This window comes from Garra rufa, chromosome 15 (genome assembly GCF_049309525.1).
Source record: "Garra rufa chromosome 15, GarRuf1.0, whole genome shotgun sequence".
Lineage (NCBI taxonomy): Eukaryota > Metazoa > Chordata > Actinopteri > Cypriniformes > Cyprinidae > Garra > Garra rufa.
Genome location: NC_133375.1, coordinates 25676304 through 25698311, shown reverse-complemented (window position 1 = coordinate 25698311; position 22008 = coordinate 25676304). Strand labels below are relative to the sequence as shown.

Here is a 22008-nt window from a genome sequence, read left to right as displayed (position 1 = left end):
AGCGACATTACGTCACGAAAGTGCAGACTCAGAGGAAGACCGTGAGGGTTTAGGGTGCGATTTGGGACAGAGCCAATATTGCTAACTCTGCTGAGTAAAAGGTCACACAACATTAGGAGTCAAAAATGCAACAAAAGTAAACTTTTATTGTCATGTTGGAAAAAAAAATCCTGTTGATTTACAGATCAAGATATCTGAAAGCTGACTCACGTTTCTTCCTCATTTTTTCCCCCCAGTTTTTTTCCTTCACCCCCTTCATTCATCATGCATTCGCAAATAAACAACTCCCGAGTTGCTCATCTAAAATTTCAGTCCCATGAATTTTATCCTGTGATGAATAGGTGCTGTCTATTGCTCTTGTAATAGCTGTACGAGTGGCTTGTCATATGCGTGCCCTATCTCCCAGACATGTCCTGGCCAGGATTTCTAGATTGCCTAAAATATCCAGGTTTTGGCATTGTTTGGCTTTCGTACTTGCTTTCAACTTGAAGCAGCGCTGCACAGACCGAACAGTGTTTGACATCAAAGTAGCTGGAAAACTGGAAGGCAACGTAGAAGTCCTGGGCAGGATGTGTCCAGGAAAAAGGGCACGTATGGTCACCCTATTTTGTAAGATGTTTTCATTCATTCAGCAATTCAGTGAGCCGACATGATAAAATCATGTACCCATTCATATTCATATATTGTAATTTGGCAATTACGAGAAATCAGAAATATGATTGATGATCAAGTCAGGCACTATCAATAATTAATATAAAAGGCAAAATATTAAGACACAGGTATAAGTAAAACTTACCACAAATAAATTACGTAACAGTTTTTGCCTGCTAAATTAAACACATTGTTTAGAATAATTTAACTCACACTCATCTTTGTCTGATACAGCATTTCAAAATGGATGTCATGGCTTCACCTTAATACATTTGCTTTTTTCTTTATACAGTTTCATTTTCAATTCTTTGTTCACAACGGTTTTACTGTAGTTTTATAAATTCTGAGGTAAAATCCCTTGAATTGCAGAAATAAAAAATGATTGATTAACTAAACTGTTGACACTAAAATGGTTGACTGTTGTTTAAAATCCTTGAATATCAACACTCAAGGGCCCTGTTTACACTAGTGTGATCTCCGTCCACACTACAAAACCGAAAACGTATGTCACATGACCATTCATAATGAGCATGATGTTTGTTGTTTACATGGTCATCAAGGATATGCAGAGCAAATGTGAGCAACCGATGCTTTCTTTTAAAAAAAACACTGCATTTTGGACCGTTTACACTGAAACCCAACCCCAGAATTTTCTGCAGCATTTTCCAAAGTCTCTGTTTTCAAGGAGTAGTGTAAACGACAAACGCAACCATAAGAAAAGGTATGTATTTTAAAACGAAAACGCACTAGTGTAAACAAAGCCTAATTCATTAGTATTATTATTTTTTTTACAAAAATGATTCATTTTTATTCAAGAATCACTGTAATGCTGAAATTGCTAAAACAACTATCCATATTCCCTGTTGATTTGAATCAACATTATGTCTTAATTAAGGCTCAGCTCTTTGTAATCTTTACAGTTGTGTTGTAGCATTAAAAATGTGAAGTTTTAGTGGATCAACTGCAGGAGTGGTTCATATCAGATGCTGTATCTCTGACCTTTCACCTTTGCTTTTGTACCCAGTTCAATCCACACACTCATACTCAGCGTAAACACTCACACACACATGCGTGGTAAAAAGATGACGATCAAGGGTCGTAACCCCACCCTTCACTCCACCCCCCTCTTGAAGTTAGTGCGTTGTCCATATAATACACATGAAATTACACAGAGGTTCACAGTTATTTTACAAAAGATAAGATGCCTGAAGCAACTAAAAATGTTCTACCAGGCATTTTTGCTCATTACAAAATCACATCCGTTTCACCCAACCCCAACACCGACCCAAGCGATTTCCTATTCACAGGTGAATACAACAATAGCCCAAACCATCATTCATGAACTGTCCCCCACCCCAATCCCGCCCAAAGACAAGAAGAAGAAAAAAGTCTCAAAGAAATCCTTAAGAATCCAAGAAGTTCCTTTTAATTCCATGGAAAATCAAAGTGTCTCTCTGTGTTGTTTTTTTTTTCTTTCTTTTTTTCGTAAATTCAAGTCTCTCCAGAGCACTGAGCAAAATTGTACACTCCCACATGTTGCAGTTCGCAAATTCAATAACGCAGCCGCTGCAGCCGTCTCTTTACCCGCAACCCGTAGGCTTGTGAAGGGCAGCGAGACATGTCCTCTGATAATCCACAAATACACAGTGTTGTGTTTTCCCCAGCATATGTTTTAGTATGATTTATTGGTGTCTATAGAAGCATACAGCTTTCAGATCATTCTTGCATTGGTAACATTAAACCTTGGTAATGAAGTAAGGCATAAAATGCAGATAACAGAAAGAATTATTCCTCTTTTTCTGTTCATCATAGATGTTTTTCTGCTGTTTTTCTGTGTTCTCGCAATGACAGGTTTCAGAAAAAGAAAGTCTGATCACTCCTACCAATCCCATGCCTACCCGACAGAGAGATCTCATTGAACATTCACAGAAATATTACAATCTGTCCTGTCTGCATTAGTCAGCATTCTGATTCAAGTCAAAATATGCCAGAGAAATCATGTGGCTGATCAATGATTTCTTGAGTTGTGTGCAAAATATTAAGAGAAATTCATTTGACACTGAACGCGTTTCGGAATTTAGTTCACCCACTTGATAGCTCCTAATGAAATGAAATACTTTAAAAAATAAATCTAAACATTCCACTAACAGCTTACATGTTTTTCCTCATCTCAAACACATTCATATTTTCATTACAAGGTTAAAATTAGATTTTTGTTTGATTTCTTCTTAACAGGAGGCCGAATTATCAGATTTCAATCCAGCACAAACATTCAACTTTAGGTTCCTCGTTGCCACCTGACCAACAACGTCTTTTCAGGAATCCACATATCATGTGTTAGTATATAACACACAGTAAACGCAAACCAAAACACCTCTAATGCCACCTACCTTTCACTTACATATGATTGAAAACATAAAGGCTGAATTAATTACCGTCCAAGATATATGTATGAAAATCACATATTAAAAACGTTTCAATTTTGTATAGATCCGATAGGCTAGCAAACTTTCATTCAAGTAATTCAAGACGCAAAAGACTATGTAACTTCTCCTCTATAACACCTTCTGTGCAATCATTCGGAAGGATAAACGATCGGTTGTTCAACCGAAATACATAACAGATCAACGTCTCTTCACAAAATGAGACCACTTACAGTAAAATACTTCACCTTTTCTTGGTCTGAATATCATAAGACTGGTCACATATTCAGATTCATTATGAAAATTATAAGGGGGTGAGTTATTTTGTGCAGTGCTAGAAATATTGATAAGTAAATAAAGTTGAGAAAAGAGATGAATTAAAAAACAATAAATTACAGTGAAAATGTTTCTCAGGGAAAGAGCACCTACAAACCTGAATAGGCCATATTTCACACCGATTCATATTCTCAGTCAGCTCCTTTCATCTACGATTCCTTTGAATCAACTTGAGAGGAAAAACATTATTTGTTCTGGAAGTTGCTTTTGTGTGCACAGTTTTATGAGCATCTTAATTCCTGCCTGATGGAGCCACAGAAAGGATTCAGCCCAACCAATTAGCACAAATTTGAGGAACTTTGTCTTTTTTTGTTAGTCTCATTCATTCCTAGAGGCTAATGCTTGGCACTCATTCTTAAAAATAGTTTAATCTCAAGTTTTTCCCCCTTAAAGATAAGGTAATACACATGCACATAGAGTATTTTTTAATCATTAGTTCAAATAATATAAATTACTCTGCCAGAAGTGCAGCTGTTCACAAGGCATGAACAAAATTTTTGTAAATCTTTGAGGCCCTCAGGATCCTGGTAAAGGGATACAGATACTGAGCCAAACCAAATGGTAATGTTTGCTGAGATCGATCACGAGAAGCCATTTGACAATAGCCTTCATACATTCACCATAAAATAGACCACCAGTTTGGTTGATTTACAACACCCTAACACAAAACATACGGTTCTTCAAACCTGTTTAGAGTTGATTTACCAAACCACACATTAGCGTAGAGCCCATTTCCCCCTTAAAATCATTAAGGTGACAGTAGATGCTTATTCCGTGACATCCACCCTTTTAAAGCATCTGAAACTGAATCAAAGGCCACAACAGCTCTTAAAGTTCGTCCGTGTCTCCATCTTTAAAGACTTCTTATTCCCTCCCCCTGGCTGTCCACTCTCCGACCATCCAGAAGAGAAAGAAAAAAAAGAAAAAAAACAAAACATTATGAATGAACACTCATCTTCACATGACACAGTAAGGCTCACGGGGCAGTTGAGGTGGAGTTCTACAGCAGGGAGGCAGGTGGGCCAGCAGGCCCTTCTTCAGGTCCTTGTTGAGGAAAAAGCAGATGATGGGGTTCACACCCGCTTGGGCGAAACTCATCCACACGGTGGTGGAAAGATACCGGTGCGGGATGGTGCACGCCTTCACAAAGACCCTCCAGTAACAGGCCACAATGTACGGGGACCAGAGCACCAGAAAAAACAAGGTGATGACATAGAACATCCTGCCAAGCTGCTTCTCTGCCTTAAACTCCTCCATGCCTAGCAGACGTCTGTTCTGGTTGTGCAAGTTCTGCCTGATGCCCAATAAAGTGGGAGGCATTGGGCCACGGCCGAACCCTGCTATCCAGTTTGCGGCCGCCTGGCCTGTGGCTCCAGGTCCGTGAAAGGTCCAATTTTGGCTGATGGCTGGAACCATCTGGACTGGCTTCATCTTTCGGTGCTTGTATTCGAACAGCAGGAGCTTCATGTAGACCACGTGAGTCGCCAGGATTAGCACGGCCAGCATCAGCATGAAGCCTAGCGTGTCATTGGCCTTGAAGTAGCGATGTTCAAAGATGCACTGGTCCTCCTCACGGATGAACTTGTAGGTGCCGACGTCAAAGACGGGCGGGAACGCCATGGCGACCGACAGCGTCCAGACCATGCACACCACCGCCACGCAGGTCCAAAAGGTCATTCGCTTGGAGTAGAAGCGGTGGTGGGCGATGGCCATGTAGCGCGTGACGCTAATGCAGAACAGCATGAAGGCAGCATGGAAGCAAAACAGAACGGCCATGAAGGCCACCACCTTGCAGCTGAGCACGCTGTAAGTCCAGGCCGAGCCGTTTTTGATGGACACCAGGACGAAGGGAAAGCAGACCGCCGAGCGGATGGTGTCGGCGAGGCAGAGGTCCAGAAGAAAGTAGTAGGGTGCCTTATGTAGGGCTCTGTCCCGTAACACCAGCAGGGATACCACTAAGTTGCCCACCAGGCTGATGCAGATGATCAGCCCCAGAAGGACGAGTTTCACATAGGTAGACACGGCCGAAGAAGGTGCTCCACCCATCACACCGCCTGTTGTGGACACCACGGCCGCCAAGGGGTTCCCAGGCCCATCGCTGCTTGCGTTTCCGTTGGCCATCCCTTTTGCTGCTCGAATCGCACACCTCCTCCTTCAACTCCTCCACTTCCTCCACTCCCTCCTCCACCTCCGCCTCCTCCGGTTGAGCTGTCGTCCGTCCTCGTGGTTGCCTTTCGTTGTTGTCTCAAATGGAAGGAGAGAAGCTTGATCTGCATTGCCCCATGTTTGTATAGTTCTCTTTGGAGCGTCCCTTCAAATGCACCACCTCTTCTGGCCTCCACACCTATAAACAGAGAACAAAACATTTGTTACTCTTGTTTTCTCACACTGGCAAATGCTGGTCTTTAAAGGCCACAGACACTACTGATTTTTAGGGAATGTAAAGCATTTTTGTACTTCCTGAGAGAAGGATTTTCAGGTCAAGAAGAGTGAGATAGCATAAAGTGATATCGATGCTGAAAAGAGAGAGATTTTTCTCAATACCACTACAGCATGTTCTAGGTATTGTTTTTCCTTGCTAGAGCACTGAGGAGACCACACAAATACAACAGCAAAATACTGGTGCAGAATAAAAAAGTAACTCTAGAACTACTACAGAAATTCATAATTAGACAAAAACTGCAAAGTAGACTTAAAAGCATAACAATCAATACAAATAATCTGGAGTTATTTACCATGTGTGGACAATACTGGAAAATTGAGTTTTGTTTTATTTTTTCTCCTGGAAAAACTGTTATTCACATTCACCTTCAGTTATTTGTACCAGAAATGTTCAGATTCAAACTACGTTAATGCATTATAACATATTAAACAAATAGCAAACATAATTCTGCTTTAATTTGTTTTTTTTGTATCTATTTTTTTCTCTTTTGCAGATTTATTTGTTGTATACAGGGCTGTCAGTACATTTACACTTCAGCACTTCAAAGGCCCAAATTCCAGTAATAGAGAAAGAAATAATCAGTGTTGGGAAGGTTACTTTGGAAATGTCATAGGTTACAGATTACAAGTTACCCTATATATAATATTAAATAGTAATAATAAAATGTAATAATAAATAGAGTAACTACTTCAATTGCTTTATTAAATTAATGTAAATGTTACATTTGATTACTTTGTGATTACGTTCTAAAAAAATATTTCCAACTGTTAATCATTTTGAAGCATTTAAAGGAGACAGGGTTAACCTTACAGTAGTACTCAAAACAAATTACTGTCAGACTTCTTAAAATCCTCCATCACTTAAGATTATTAAAATTAAATTTTAAAGCACAGCCACAAAATTAGACTTTAGCACCACTGAGATCGTTCTGAGGTTAAATACAGATTTAAAATCATAAGATATAGTTTAATAGCTATGATACTGTTCTCGAAATCAAATTTTGCATAGATATGACAAGAAACACTAGCATCTAACAATACCTCGAAAAAACAGTTAATCTTAAAACAATTAAGCATATATATAAACCCAAATAGGAAATAAAACAGGTAATAAGCATGTGTCCTTTTCTGTCCTAAACTCCTGAAATAGCAGTCAGTGCAATTTAGGAAGAAAATCAATCAAATCTATATGTGTGTGAAAATATTCAAATGTAACCCCATTTGTAATCAATAACGTTATTTCATTACACATTTGTTTTTCTTAGTAACTGTAACTGATTACAGTTACATTTACTTTGTAGTTAAATTATGTAACTCTGTGACTTAAAAACATAGTGCATGTTTACATTGAAAACAAAAAAACAAACAAAAAAAAAACTGGCTTGATTCAGCGGAAATGGTGCCAAGTCCAAATTCGACCTAGATAATGTGGTTGTGTAGCTCGACCTCTGCATTGTGCACAATCTGCGGAAGCTACCAAAAAGCGTTGGCGCATTGATTTGGTTTCGCATTGTGTCAGAACGATAAAGAATCTGCCTCAGATATGGAAAAAACTTTGCATGTGAATGTATAGAGACAGATTTAGAGTGATTTCACAAGAACGCTGTCAGGTAATGGCTACAGTTTATGTTTGATAAGTAATGAAGTTAATTAATTTGCACATACATTAAACTTTTATTTTCACTAACATGAATTATATTAAAGTAAATGAAAACAAAGAAAGCACATTTTAATTCAGTTTCATGCTAAATGTTAATTTTTTTAACAAAATAAAGGGGATCATACAAAAAGCATGTTATTGTTTATTTAGTACTGACCTGAATAAGATATTTCACATTAAAGATATTTACATATAGCAAACGGAAATAATGATTCTGTTCAAAAGTTTACATCCCCTTGATTCTTAATACTGTCTTCTTACCTGAATGATTTTTTGTTTATTGTTCATTGTTCATGATTCCCTTGTTTGTCCTCAACAAATAAACTGCCTGCTGTTCTTTAGAAAAATCCTTCAGGTCTCACAAATTCTTTGGTTTTCCAGCATTTTTGTGTATTTGAACCCTTTCCAACAATGACTGTATGATTTTGAGATCCATCTTTTTTTAACACTGAGGACAACTGAGGGACTCAATTATTAATACAATTATTACAGAAGGTTCAAATGCTCACTTGTGCTTCAGAAGGAAACACAATGCATTAAGAGCATGAACAGAATGGAGATGTGTAGGCCTTTTTCTTATTTTGCCTAAATATCATATTTTTTTCATTTAGTACTGCCATTCAGAGGCTACAGTTACATGTTTTCCAGAATACAAAATAAGGTACATTTACCCTGATCTTCAAATTTTTCACCCCCTGGCTCCGAATACATTGCGTTTCCATCCAAAGCATCAGTAAGTGTTTGAACCTTCTGTAATAGTTGCATATGAGTCCCTCAGTTGTCGTCAGTGTGAAAAGATGAATCTCAAAATTATGCAGTCATTGTTGGAAAGGGATCAAATACACAAAAATGACTGAAAATCCAAAGAATTTGTGGGACCTGAAGGATTTTTTGGAAGAACAGCAGGCAGTTTAACTGTTCAGAATAAACAAGGGACTCTATCACTCTATCACTATCACTAAACAAACAAACAAAACAAAAAACAGTGTAATTTGTATAAATTCAACTATTTTCTCCTGTGGACTATATTTAAACATCTTTTATGTAAAATATCTTATTCAGGTCAGTACTAAATAAACAATGACATGCATTTTGTATGATCCCTCTTATTTTGGTAAAATAATTAACATTTTAAGATTTTGAAAGGGGGATGTAAACTTTTGACCTCAACTGTATTTTTAGTTGCTTTAGTGTGCCTACACCAAATGTAAAACACAAAAAAAGACCTACAAAAAGAACAGGAAAAAAGCACCTGACAGCACAAAAGGTATTTTATTTGTGTCCACCATGCGTAAACACATCAATCAATAATCTGCTGAATAGGATAAGCAGGGCTCCTGTAAGCATCTGCTGTAACATGCTGAGGAACATCTTCTGCTTCCCCCTTAGTGCCGAGCAGATCAGCTGTTTCCACCACACGCTACATGGCATGCCAGCAACTAGTCTTTCATGGTAATTACCTCATTGTTGCTAGGCTACAACACATCACTTTTTATGTCTTGAGTATAGGCATGTGGACCGGGATGCGGGGGCAAGGGGGTGGGGGTGGGGGGTGCAATGAAAGAGTTTGGGGATGGGAAAGCTTTTCTAATCTGCATCGAAAGCGATAACAGAGCTCAGCGATGCTTGAACGAGCTATATAGATACCACATGAATAATTTTGGCCCACTTTTCACCAAACGTTTTTGGAAGTTCCACCTAAACCAGACTTTCTCATTTACACCCACGTATCGAAAAGGCAGTCTCCGCCCCTGGTTGTTGGTAGTTAGACGAGGGCACGCATACTTGCCAAACAGACACGTCCCCTGCTGTGGCGTCGAAGAGCCAAGCTAGCATTATCCTACTCTCTCAATGTGAAAGAGCATTGATCCATGAATTCAGGTGTATACCTTCACCTGCTGTTGTGCTATTGGCAGCATTTAAAGAGCCATTTGTGCTAACCCTCAGCAGCTAACGGCCTCTGGTAGAGAGAAAGCTAAAAGTAGACGCCAGCTGATGACAAAGTCACTGAGTACCTTAGTCCAACAGGAGATAGAGCTGCGCCGACCCATTGTTTTAGAGCAGAAACACTAATTCACTTGTGTCACAGCAATTACAGCTGCTTGTTGCTAGGCTACAGGGTCCTTCTGCCTTGTGCGGTGTATGTGTCTTTGTAAGCCTGAATGCAACTCAGAATTGTATGTGTTGAGGTGAGCTGAGAAGGAAAGTGTCACTCATGAGGAATAATCAGCCAGAACGGAGACTAAAGTGAATGTTTCTGTCAGGGAGAAGATAAAATGTTACAACCTTACCATGACAACCTGTTGTAACCGGTTTACAAATTGTACATCAGTTACAGGTGTTATTTCAACTGGCAGTTTCAATTTCAGAAAGATAGTCTAAGTGTTGTTATTGTTCAGAAGATGTTTTCAAGTGTAGCAACCTTTGGGTAGAAACAGACATCAGTGTAATTCCACTCTCAAAAATAAAGGTGCTTTAAAAGGTTCTTCACAGTGATGCCATAGAAGAACCATTCAGTCAAAGAACCATCTCTTTCTTACCTTTTTATAATGTAAAAGGTTCTTTATGGAGCCATTTAGACAAAAAAGGTTCTTCTATGGCACCGTGAAGCACCTTTATTTTTAAGCGTGTATAAATACGATAAATATTAAGCCGTATAACGTACTACATGCGTGTCACCGAAACTCACCTTTATGCAAATAAAAGATGAAAGGCTCAGGGAATATGAAACCTGCACAACTGTTTCCCAAGTGCTTAATGTCACATTTTTCACTTGATAAAATGTGGTTAAGTGACCTGGTATGGGTGGAGTATTAACATTTCTATGGTCCAAAGATGACAATTTGCAAGCAGATTGTTCCCACAGTAAATGCTAATGCGCTGGTGCTTTGTTCTGTGAAGTAAAACGGGCTAAATAAGAATGTGGCTTATTTGGATGTGTCAGAGCTGGTACTGTCATTCTTGTCACCTACATAAGTGAAAGTTCACCTCTCTCTATTTTCTCAGCTCTAGACAGACTCGTGGGAGACACGTACGCATTCCAAAGAGGGCGGCTGAAAGTTTCATTTGCTCAATGAAAGAGAATTTACCTCCTTTCCTCCACAATTCTTTGATAAGCCCTTTGATTCACAGTCTTTCAGATATTCAGTAGGACATGTAAGCTATATATTGATGACTAACTGGTCTGCTGGCCCTCATGTAATCTAATGCATTTAAATGTGCCTTATGGTGTCATATACTATAGCTACTCAGGTCAAAGGCCCTTTTAATTTTGTCACAATATAGCAACACAGTACTTGCCTTAATACCAATTTATCGCTATTATTATAGCCCATATGGTTAGTATATAATACATGCACATGCAATGCCAAAAGGTTAAATTTGATTGGATTTTTTCTAATCAAATTACTTTAACAAATAATTGAAATATTAGTATTTGGGGTAAAAAGTCCATAAAGAGCTAAAGGATCCCTGTTAAAAAAAAAAAAAAAATCTCCAGAAATTAATACATTTGTTAGGATAAATGTGGCCCAAATCACAAAAATGTACTGATGAAATATAGGCCTACCCATACTAATATTGTAAGATACTAGTTACTGTATGAAAACAAAATAATATAAGAGTAAATAAACAAAGAAGTGAGGTAATGTTGAAAACGATTCAATAAATAAAATGTATATTGTGATAAATTTTGCCCCTATAGCTGTCCTAAGGGCATTTTACATATTGGTTAAATAATATTCTAAAGACATACGTCTATATGTCTAATTTATAGACATTCATTAAAAAGAAATATTTTATCCTCACACACTTAGGAATGAACACACACACACACACACACACACACACACACACACACACACACACACAAACATTTTCCTTAAGGGAGGCCTTTAGCTCCATTGTACCCATTACAGTTGTCATCCCTTGGGTTATGATTATGTTCTATTAATTATTCTGAGTCTTTAATATTTCCCTCCAGAGGTTTAGTGTGCTCTTATCTCGCATTAATAGTGAGAAGGCCTTCGATGTCGTTGGGAGGAGTCAGATGTAAAGGGAGTTGGTTGGAGGTAGAAGGCTGGATAGCAACAGCAGTGAATATCGCTACCGTGGTCTCGGTGGGAGGAGGCGACGCGGAATTCACCAACCAAACGAGCCTGAATCATTTCGACTCTCCCACACCTATCGTTTTGATGCGATACAGAAAGAACAATATGATCCCGTCGTTCGTGGGTAGCTTTTCCAAAACGTTTTCTCTGTATCTCCATCATCTTCATTTGCAGTGGGCTATCGGTGATGCGCCATACTGATATAGGCTACATGAATCGTTTATTGAACCGGAGCCTGTTTTACAGTCGACGGTTTTCCTTCAAACACATGAAAGAGCATAAAAATAATGAATTACCTAGAACTAATGACGTGACCCGCACAGCCAATACGCAAAAGTGCAAATGACCCGTATGGACACTGTCAGAGCGCATATAGCCTACAGTCCCAGACAGTGTTACACTGATATTTCGTTATCTAACTCTCATGGGTGCGATTCACATCTTCTTGGATGTGCTGAGCATTGTGACCTGCATGGTTATCATTAGATATCATGAAGAACTACGGCGTCTCTCCCTCTGTGTGTGTGTGTGTGTGTGTGTGTGTGTGTGTGTGTGTGTGTGTGTGTCTTATTCCGTGCGCGCGCTTTGCGCGTGTTTGCATGAGGGACAATGAAATAACAAATGCATAAAACAGGCCTGCATTTCACTTCAGTACATAGTATGCGTCATGACGGGAGTCATTGATGTTTTTATTATTATTATTATTATTATTATTATTATGATTTATGATTTGTTATTATTTAAATGCTCCAGCACTTGTATCTCTCATTTTATAGGTAATTATATGATAAACATCAAATAGGAGAGGCATAATGTGATGGAGCTCTTACCTATAATTCTCGATCTTCCTCCAGACAATGGATCTTGTCTCGATGGTAGGCCTTAACGGGAGCTTGTTGCAAATATATAAAAAATAAAAATAAATAAAAAATAAAAACACGCACAAAAAGGTGCAAATACGTTTTTTCGACTCGACACAACGCGTTCACGGAATCGCACATGAATCCAAATTGTAATCCAAGACGAACCTCGACGTCCTTTATGAACAACAGAGAATGAAAAAAAAAATTAATTAATTAATACAGGGAATGGTCACGTCTGAAAAACAGAAACAAGACCTGTTTCACTGGAAAGTCTTTTGCTGAACGCTTTAAACAATATTATGCCAGAAGCTGGAATATTACACACGTACGGGTTTTAAAAAACAAAAAATATCGTTTCCTCTTTTTTCGTGTGCATGTCATGTCTTCGGGTTTTCCATAAAGCTAGGCCAAGCCTTAGCAGTATATTCCCATCACACGGTGACTAAATCAAGCAGAGTTTAATAGCACAATTACTCTATTTCTGCTGTGTTTTGTGGTACCGTTTAATCCTGAGACACAGCGTCAGTATCATTATCTTGTGCGCAGATTTAGATGTGTAAATAACGACTGGCTCTCGCTGCTGGGCTACAGGACAAGGCGCTTCTTCCCATCTTCATTTTCTGGCTGGAGCCAAAGACATTTTCTCCCACGCCACACCGATACACATCTTATCTTCGACGGGAATAAATCCGCTTTATCACGCATCATCCCTCGGTATATCCATTGGCATCAGCGTTGTCCTCTCACATACTGTAGTCATTCTATGTGGAGACATGTACACAGTACATGTAAGCGCCCTATATATTTAAAATGCATAAGCCTGGCACGGTCTGTGATGCAAGGCGCAAAAAAGATGGATCACACATGGCAGTCAGACCCGATTCTTTGCTCGGGAATTCGCCATGACGGTCAGTATCCCGGTTCCATCGTTGAATTAAGAATGGTAACGAAAAATGAGCGAAATGAAATGGGTTCTTCTGCGATGGTGAATTGGAAACAGCGGCTCCCGTCTCTGCGCTCTACCTCAGTTTTCTCTGGATCGGATCCCTTCGGAAACGTCTCGGGATTTTTCGGAAGCCTCATTGACGCTGTTCTCTCCAACATAGTCTCAGTAGTGCACTGAAGTCACATAGACAATCACAACTTTTAAATGGCCAGTGTTTTTTAAAAACATTAAATTAGCAATTTTACAAAAAGCGGGCGTATAGATAAATCAATAGGTCTTTTTATAATTTTGCTTATTTTTTATATTTGTTTACCCTTCTGAATTAAGAGGGTGATGAAAAAAGAAATCACAATGCGTGCATTTTTATTTACGTTTTCATAACAATTGCGTTGTCTTGAGTTTCATGTTAGAAAATTACCTTTTTTTTTAAGTATACCGTTTTTTTTACAAACTGTACTGTAGGTGCTAATATGTAGATCTACTTTACTAAATATGTAACTACGTTTTGGTACAATTTAGATGTAAATACGTTTTTTGTACTTTAGGGTACTGCCTCAACAACATTGTGGATAAGAAACGTATTTATTAACTACTTTATTTTATTCATATATGAATATACCAAAGTTTAAACAGAATGTGTTTACAACACTCCTGTCTCTCCTCCATGGCTTTTGGGTCTTTGGCACATTTTTGATTGAAGAGAGGAATGTTGTAAGCCAGCTCACTCAGTAGGCCCTTGGTGTGTGAGCGTTTAATCTATCTGTAACTTCCTGGTAAAAAGGTGTTTTGTCTCTGCGTGACACAACGATCCGCTGCGTGCCCTCATGCCTGGCCAAACAGCTGCCTGAACCGCTGGAAGCCGCAGGAACAGATGGCCCTTACCCGACAAAGGGAAAGCCGACCTGAGGACACACAATCAGTCACCTGAAAGGAATGAAACTACAAAACAGGCGTGTTTGGTAATATTTTTAAATAATGATATAATATGGAGGAAGCACAACATTTTAGAAATAGTACAATTTAAATATTTTATCAGTCAGATATATTATCCTTTATATCAAGAAGACGGTTCTTATGTAATGCTTATAACACTACATTAGTGCAAAAATAGTCTGATATGTAAAAATAAATTATTGGGCTGTAAAGTTAAACATTGTTCCCTTCTAGAACAAGTCTATCCCCTTAACTTTGTTGTATATATGTGATCATAGTCTTTTATTACTTTTATTATGATTATTAAAATAATTATATATATTTTTCTTAATAAACATAATATCTTAAATCACTTAGCATTAGCCTCAAGTAGAAAAAGCTAATTTACTTTAAAAAATGAATAAGGACACTGTGTCCACTACGCGCCCTCTAGTGGACAGAACGATAGATCGCTACTGTTCTTATTTCAAACACCAAGCTACTAACTAATTTCAAATTGGAGAAAGATGTCAGTTTGTCATCTGTCCACTGAAAAAAATAAATATAATTTCTGAATAAATGTTATTTTAAAATTAATATAATTTAACAAATATAAAATATATTTAAAAATATTATTAAAAATAATATTAATGCTTTATACAATATTAATTTCTATAAAAATGTTACCCCAATTTCATAACGCTCATTTCATTCCAGTGTTATTATCATTACACTTTATTTGCTCAGTTTTATTTTGTGAAACCTTACCATGTATATGGAATAACTATTTTATAAAAGCAATAAGCCCTGTGAAGCCATGGTTTACAGTGAATTTATATCCCTTCGCTTCGCATCGTGCCTAACAAAGCCTCTTAGCTGTTATAAATTCACTGTAAACCACAGCTTCTTGGGGCTTATTGCTTTAAATGAATTAACTTTCATGATTTTTTTAAAAGTGACCTTGGAAGACCAAATGAAACCAGTCTAGTGATAAATGGGTGTTAAGGCAAGTACTGTGTTGCTATATAGTGAGAAAGCAAAATTAAATGGGCCTTTGACCCAAGAGGCTATACTACACCTTAAGGGTCCAACTCCCTTTACATCTGACTCCTCCCAACGACATCGAAGGCCTTCTCACTATTAATGCGAGATAAGAGCACACTAAACCTCTGGAGGGAAATATTAAAGACTCAGAATAATGACCCTGGACCACAAAACCAGTCTTAAGTAGCACAGGTATACTTGTAGCAATAGCCAAAAAAAAAAACATTGTGGGTCAAAATAATCAACTTTCTTTTATGCCGAAACTCATTAGGATATTAAGTAAAGATCATATTATGCCAAAACGTAATTTTTCATTAGTAATATGAATTGCTAAGAAATTAATTTGGACAACTTTAAAGGCGATTTTCTCAATATTTAGTTTTTTGCACCCTCATATTTTAGATTTTCAAATAGTTGTAGTTGTCCTGTCCTAACAAAGCATACATCAATAGAAAGCTTATTTTTTTCAGCTTTCATATAAATCTCAATTTAAAAAAAATTGTTTGTGGTCCACAAATAATAGCACAATGCCTGATCCCTGTCCTGTCTGTTAACACAGATGAACGCTCAGTATATTTACTTTCTGTGCAAATCAATTTCTTCACCCTGTGTTCCATCTGAAAGGTCAGTTCGGGGCAAAAAACTGGCTTAAACCTGTTTATTTAGATGTGTTTCACAGTCTATAGGAGTGATTCAAAAGGTTTATAAAGAATTAACCCCCACTTCACCTGCATCAGCATCCAACCCTCACACATAATGCAGCTCAACTGTTTAATGCCAGGCCTAGAGTGAATAACAGAACAGTTTTACTGATGTATGTCAGTATATATAGACGTAGGCCTACAGCATGGAATTTGTTCGTTGATTCTAAAGAGGTTTATTTGCGATAAGTGAAAGTTTCCGTAAATTAAGTGCGTTTGTCACTCGTTCCAGTGAAAGTGTTGATCTGTGCAAATTTGACGGCAGGTAAAATCGTGTGACTGACGATGTTAAGTGACAGGCTTTCAAAGGAAATCAGAATGCAGCTTATCAGAAATCAGAACATGTCTTGTGTGACATTTGCCAACCACAAAAATAAGAATTCTCATCAAAACAAACTTGTCGTTTGCTCTTGTGAGGACAGTCCCATTTATGTAAATTTTATTTTGTGTGTGTGAGAGTGTCTGTGTGATCACAGCAGCCGTTTTCGTAGTTGTTTGCATTAAACTGAAGTGAAGTTCAGTCACTCTGAATTGGATGCGTACGTGCATCAGCGCAATAAATACAGCGATTAAATACGGCCAAAAAGTTAATATATCAACGATCACATCCTGCTAGGAAAAAGCAAAAGATTTAAATATCTGCACTAAACATGTTGTAAGCAAAGCCCACCTCAGAATAGTAGAAATCTTTAAGGTTCTCTGCTGGAAAGGTTACTCACTAACGGTCGGCGGTTTTGCTGATGTACGCGTGACGGTCGTTAGAATTTAAGGTCAAGGTTTCACATGTATAACAAAACACTGTGAGACCCAGTTTTCAAAATCCCAGACGGTTTCACATTTCAACACAGCGTTTGCACTTAGGTCAGGCACTGGTTGGTACTTCGTGTGATAATTCTCACATATGAATATTGGGTCATTTGTTTCAGTGGCGACACTACAAATGTAAAATCAGTCTTTTACGCCTACAAACGGATCCGAATCAGCTGAATCAGAGAACACCTACCATAAGAAATACTGAGTCATACTACTTTATGACTACCACATTTGTGTAAAAAAAGATAATATCTACTGAAGCAGAAATCCAGATAACCAGAAACATACATGGGTGCCAAGGAAATGTCATACTTTAAAAATACAAAGAACAAAAGGCTCAAACATGTTGAGGTTCTGGCCATTGCAGCTTAAAGCTTTTAATGGTTGCCAAGTGAAGCAATACACTTTGTTCAGTGTTGGGAAGGTTACTTTGGAAATGTAATAGGTTACAAATTACAAGTTACTTGATTTAAAATGTAATAAGTAGTGTAACTTTTCAATTACTTTATAAAAGTAAGTAATGTAACTTATTACTTTTAATTACTTTTTGATTACTTTTCTAAATTTCGAATATTTTCAACTGTTATTCATTTTGAAACATTTAAACCAGGCAGAGTTAATCTTACAGTAGCACTCAACATTGATTATTGTCAGACTTTCAAAATCCTTCATCACTTGAATTAAGTAAGGGATAATATCATAGACTGTAAGGATAATATACATCTTTATTTTACGGTAACAACTGGCTACATTATCAACAACATTATCCCACTTATTACACATGCTTCATAGATTATTTAGCTGTTTAGGTCAAAATTATTAGACACGAAACACTGATCTGAGTGAAATATTTGAATGCAAAGCTTCCATGAAGAAATCAGTTGCTAGCAAATGGCAAGTTCAAAATAGACATTTTAGGTATACAGTGCAGCAGGGGCGCCGCTCGCAATTTTGGGCCCTATGACAAAATATGAGTTTGGGCCCCCCCTACTACAGCAAAGTAGATCTCTGGGGGCCCCTAAAGGGCATGGGCCCTTAGAATCGTCCTAACTTACCCCCCCTTAGAGGCGCCCCTGCAGTGCAGTCTTACCAGTTTTCTTACACAACATTTCACCACATAGATAATTAAGGAAGTAGTACTAGTTTGTTAGTTATCGTATAATCCATTACAGTGTACAAAGAAAAAAGAAAAATGGCAGCTGCGTTTGTATGAAACAATAGAGTAAGTCCACAATACCAGGATGACGGAATTAAGAAATTGTCCACATAATATTGAATTAAGCTTTAATAATTTATTAGCTAACCAAACACAAAGCTTATGCCAAGAAAAATTATCACAGTACCACAGTACCGTGTAATAATTTAATTTATAAAACGGTTAGTTCCATTCCTCAATTCTGATTGGTCAGCAGCTGTGTCGTATTCATGATACGGCACTGCTATGACCGCTTCACTCAACGGTTTTAGGTGCGTCCCGATCGACAGGGTCCCTATGCAGTGTTCACTGCTCCCTACTCCCTTAGCACGGTATATCCGTTGAAGTGGACTTCGTGACAACAATCGCTCATTTGGAATGCCCTGGAACGTCATAAAAGCAAATCAATGGCAGGGTCACGCAGATTATGATTTAACATAAAGAAATATTGTAATTTATTTTACTTTAAAATTTAAATACATATAAAATACATATAAACGCATGTATCTAAAAAATATAGTCCAAATGTATATGTTTAGACCGTTAACAGATTAACAGATTTTTGTGGTCTTATCTCACGCACTTTTTTCCCCACACACACAGCCTATATTTAACTATCCTGTGGTAACATTAAATAAAACAAGACAGAGCTTCACCCCGCCAGTTTTACTTTCATTCATAAAATACAATATGCAAATGTAACATGAATTGCCATAACCATTCATAAACACTCTAATTTGCATAATAATAACAACATTTATTGCAACCGCTCCATTTCAGAGCCTTTAAAAAAACTTCAACGGCTCTGCTCCATCATTACTTCTAACTGGTGACACGGTGCGCAATGACAGTTGGGTAGTTTTCCCCGTCCACTTCCTGTGAAGTGAAGTAGCGATGTTCCCTTATTCCCTATGCCGTTCGCAGTGCCATTCGAACTGAACATGTTCGCTCCCTTCGATTTGGAATCTCACTTAAAGTCCCCCTGAAATCAAAATTAAAGTTTTTTGGCTTTTAGTATGAATATATTACCCTTAAGATTATCTATAGTCTAGTGTGCTTCAAAACAACGACAAAATTCGCGTTTACAAGATATGGGCATTCAAAACTTACAGCCTCGTCACTTCCGCCAATATGAATCAACGATTTTGATGATATCACCGTGCACTTCAGTTTCTCATCAAACGTTCTGTCCAATCAAATGCTCTCTAGAGTCCGTATTGTCCCGCCCCCTACACAAAGACGCAATACACGGAGCAGATCATATGCGCTCATATGTGCGATCGGCATGTATTAAACTACACAGCCTCAGCATGATTATGATCACTAGTTTGTTTTAGCAAGAGTTTCATATTGAATCTGTGGGGTAATTTATTAGACTGTGGCTGTCATAAGCTACAAATGCGGCTTTACCGAGCTCACGGCTCTGGCCCAGCAGATATTAATGGAACGCTATTGGCTATTCAAAATAAGTGGGCGGGGCTGGGCGATATGTTTTTGTTTCAGTTAAAAGTACGTCACCACATAGAATAACGCTGCGTGTTTCAAGGCACTTCAGTGGACCTTTAAGATGGCGGAATACCCTGTGAAGTCCACTTCGCAGTCCACTTACGGTCGAATGGAACGCACCTTTTGTGTATCATTGAACCCCCTTAGCAACCACCCTTAGCAACGTAAACACAGCTGCAGCAGTTAGGCCGTGTTCACACTTGACGTTCTTTTCCAAACTGCCAGCGTCTGTTTTACATTCTAATCCTATGGAGTAAACCGTCTTTTCAAAAAAGCCCTAGCGCTTTTTTTAAACGCCACCGCCGGCGTCTTTTTTTGCAGCTCAGAGCGTCTTTTTAAGTTGAAAAAAGTTGAACTTTTTTTTAAGAAAACGCCCTACGTCAAGCGCTTTTTTGACAGCTGACCAATGACAAGCGAGTAGCGGGACCTATCGTTTCCATAACAACAAGAAAAAACGGAGAAGTTGCCGGTAGATAAACTTATCGTACTAGTTTCGGAGCACAAGGAGTTGTATGATATGAGTAAACAACTCTATGGTAATATACATCACAAAGAGGCTCTTTCTGACATTTCTTCACCACACAGCACTACGCTACTGTTGCAGTTGTTGTTATAGCAACAAAAGACGCACTTGGCTGCTTTTTGTAACAGAACGCGGCCAGCTTTTTTTTTTACTAAAAAAACGCCCTAGTCAACTTTTTCTTGTGAAAAAAGACGCCAAGTGTGAACACGGCCTTAGGGACTACTTTTTACAGCGGAAGGCAGTTAATGATTTTACTTTATGAAAACATACAACTTAATATATATAAATTAATATATATTTTTGATTTTAATATTTTTATTGTGTGGTAACCGTTTTATAACCGTTTTTTACTGTCCTAACACAATAAAAGGCATAAAAAGACCCCCCCAAAAAAGTAAAAAAAAAGTCTGAATTTGTGGTGGCTGTGCTTTAATTAAGCAATAAGGTACGAAAGGCCGTGCTGTATCGTGAATAAATCACGGCTGAAGGGCGTTGTTAGGCACGTTAGGCCACCACAAATTCAGACTTTTTTTTTTACTTTTTTGGGGGGGTCTTTTTATGCCTTTTATTGTGTTAGGACAGTAGAGAGATGACAGGAAAGAGTTGGGAGGAGAGAGGGGAGCGGGATCGACAAAGGACCTCGAGACGGGAATCAAACTAGGGTCACCGTGAGCACAGTTGCACTATATGTCATAACAGGATCATAACATAAATAACATTATAAGAAAATAGTTTAATAGCTGTGATACTGGGTTTGAAATTAATGTTTGCATAGTTATGACAGGAAACACGAGCATCTAACAATGCCTTGGAAAAAACAATCTTAAAAAAGTTTAAAAATAAAGTCTTAAAAAAATACATTTATAAACCCAAATAGGACTTTTATCGAATAAGCAAGTGTCCTATTCTGTGTTCTAAACTTCTGAAACATTGGTGTCTCATTTTAGAGCAGTCAATGCAATTTATGAAAGAAGTCAATTAGATCTGTAAGTGGGGGTGAGTGTGTGAAAAAAAAAATCAGATGTAATCGCTGGCATTTTTCAGAAGTAACTGTAATTTAATTACACATGTTTTCTCAGTAACTGTAACTAATTACAATTACATTTATTTTGTAATTAAATTACGTAATTCCGTTACATGTAACTAGTCACTCCCCAACACTGACTTTGTTTAGTTGATCTTCTCCAGGGATTTTCTTCAGCTTGTTTCATTCAGTGAGAAACTGCAACAATAATCTCATATTGCACTCAAAAATATAAAATATATGAAAACACACAGCAGATATTAAAGGGATAGTTCAAACCAAATTGAACAAATTGAAAATGTTCTAATTTCTGTCTCACCATCATGTCTTTTCATACTTAGTGATATTATGAAGAACGTTGGGGTTCGAATAACATTGGATCCACTATTTTCATTGTATGTATTTTAATTTTTCTAAATATCTTTTTGTGTGTGTGTGTGTGTGTGTGTGTGTGTGTGTGTGCGTGTGTTTCAAAGTAGAAAGAAAGGCGTACAGGTTTGGAACAACATGAAGGTGACTGAATTATGACAGAATTTTAATTTCTGAGGTGAATCATCCCTTTATTAAACACTGTCAGATGTCATTGTGCTGTTGACTCTACATTACTATTATTATAATGGTTTGGCTGTTGTTACCTTTGTTCTGCATTGTGACTCTGGGTTTTCTTATACCACATACTGTAGGAGAGAAACGAGAGTAAGTAAAGTAACTTTCATTTGAACTGGCAGAGCAGTAGGAAATTGTTAATGCATACTTTTCTTCAGATGACGGATGATGATTTTGCCTTTACGGTTGCTTATTTTTTTATGTAACTGGCACAAAATGTTAAATTGAAAATTGCATGCAATAATCACCTTCAT

The 22008-nt window shown here is 37.8% G+C and overlaps 1 protein-coding gene across 1 annotated transcript; it reads right to left on the bottom strand.

The window, feature by feature from the left end:
- Positions 1-162: 162 nt before the first annotated feature.
- On the bottom strand, positions 163-13507 carry gpr173 (G protein-coupled receptor 173). Its single transcript, XM_073819691.1, has 2 exons — positions 12452-13507; positions 163-5754 (listed from the first exon to the last, which is right to left on the bottom strand). The coding sequence occupies exon 2, from the start codon at positions 5529-5531 to the stop codon at positions 4368-4370; it is 1164 nt and encodes a 387-aa protein (XP_073675792.1). The 5' UTR covers positions 5532-5754; positions 12452-13507; the 3' UTR covers positions 163-4367.
- Between the last annotated feature and the right edge of the window lie 8501 nt (positions 13508-22008).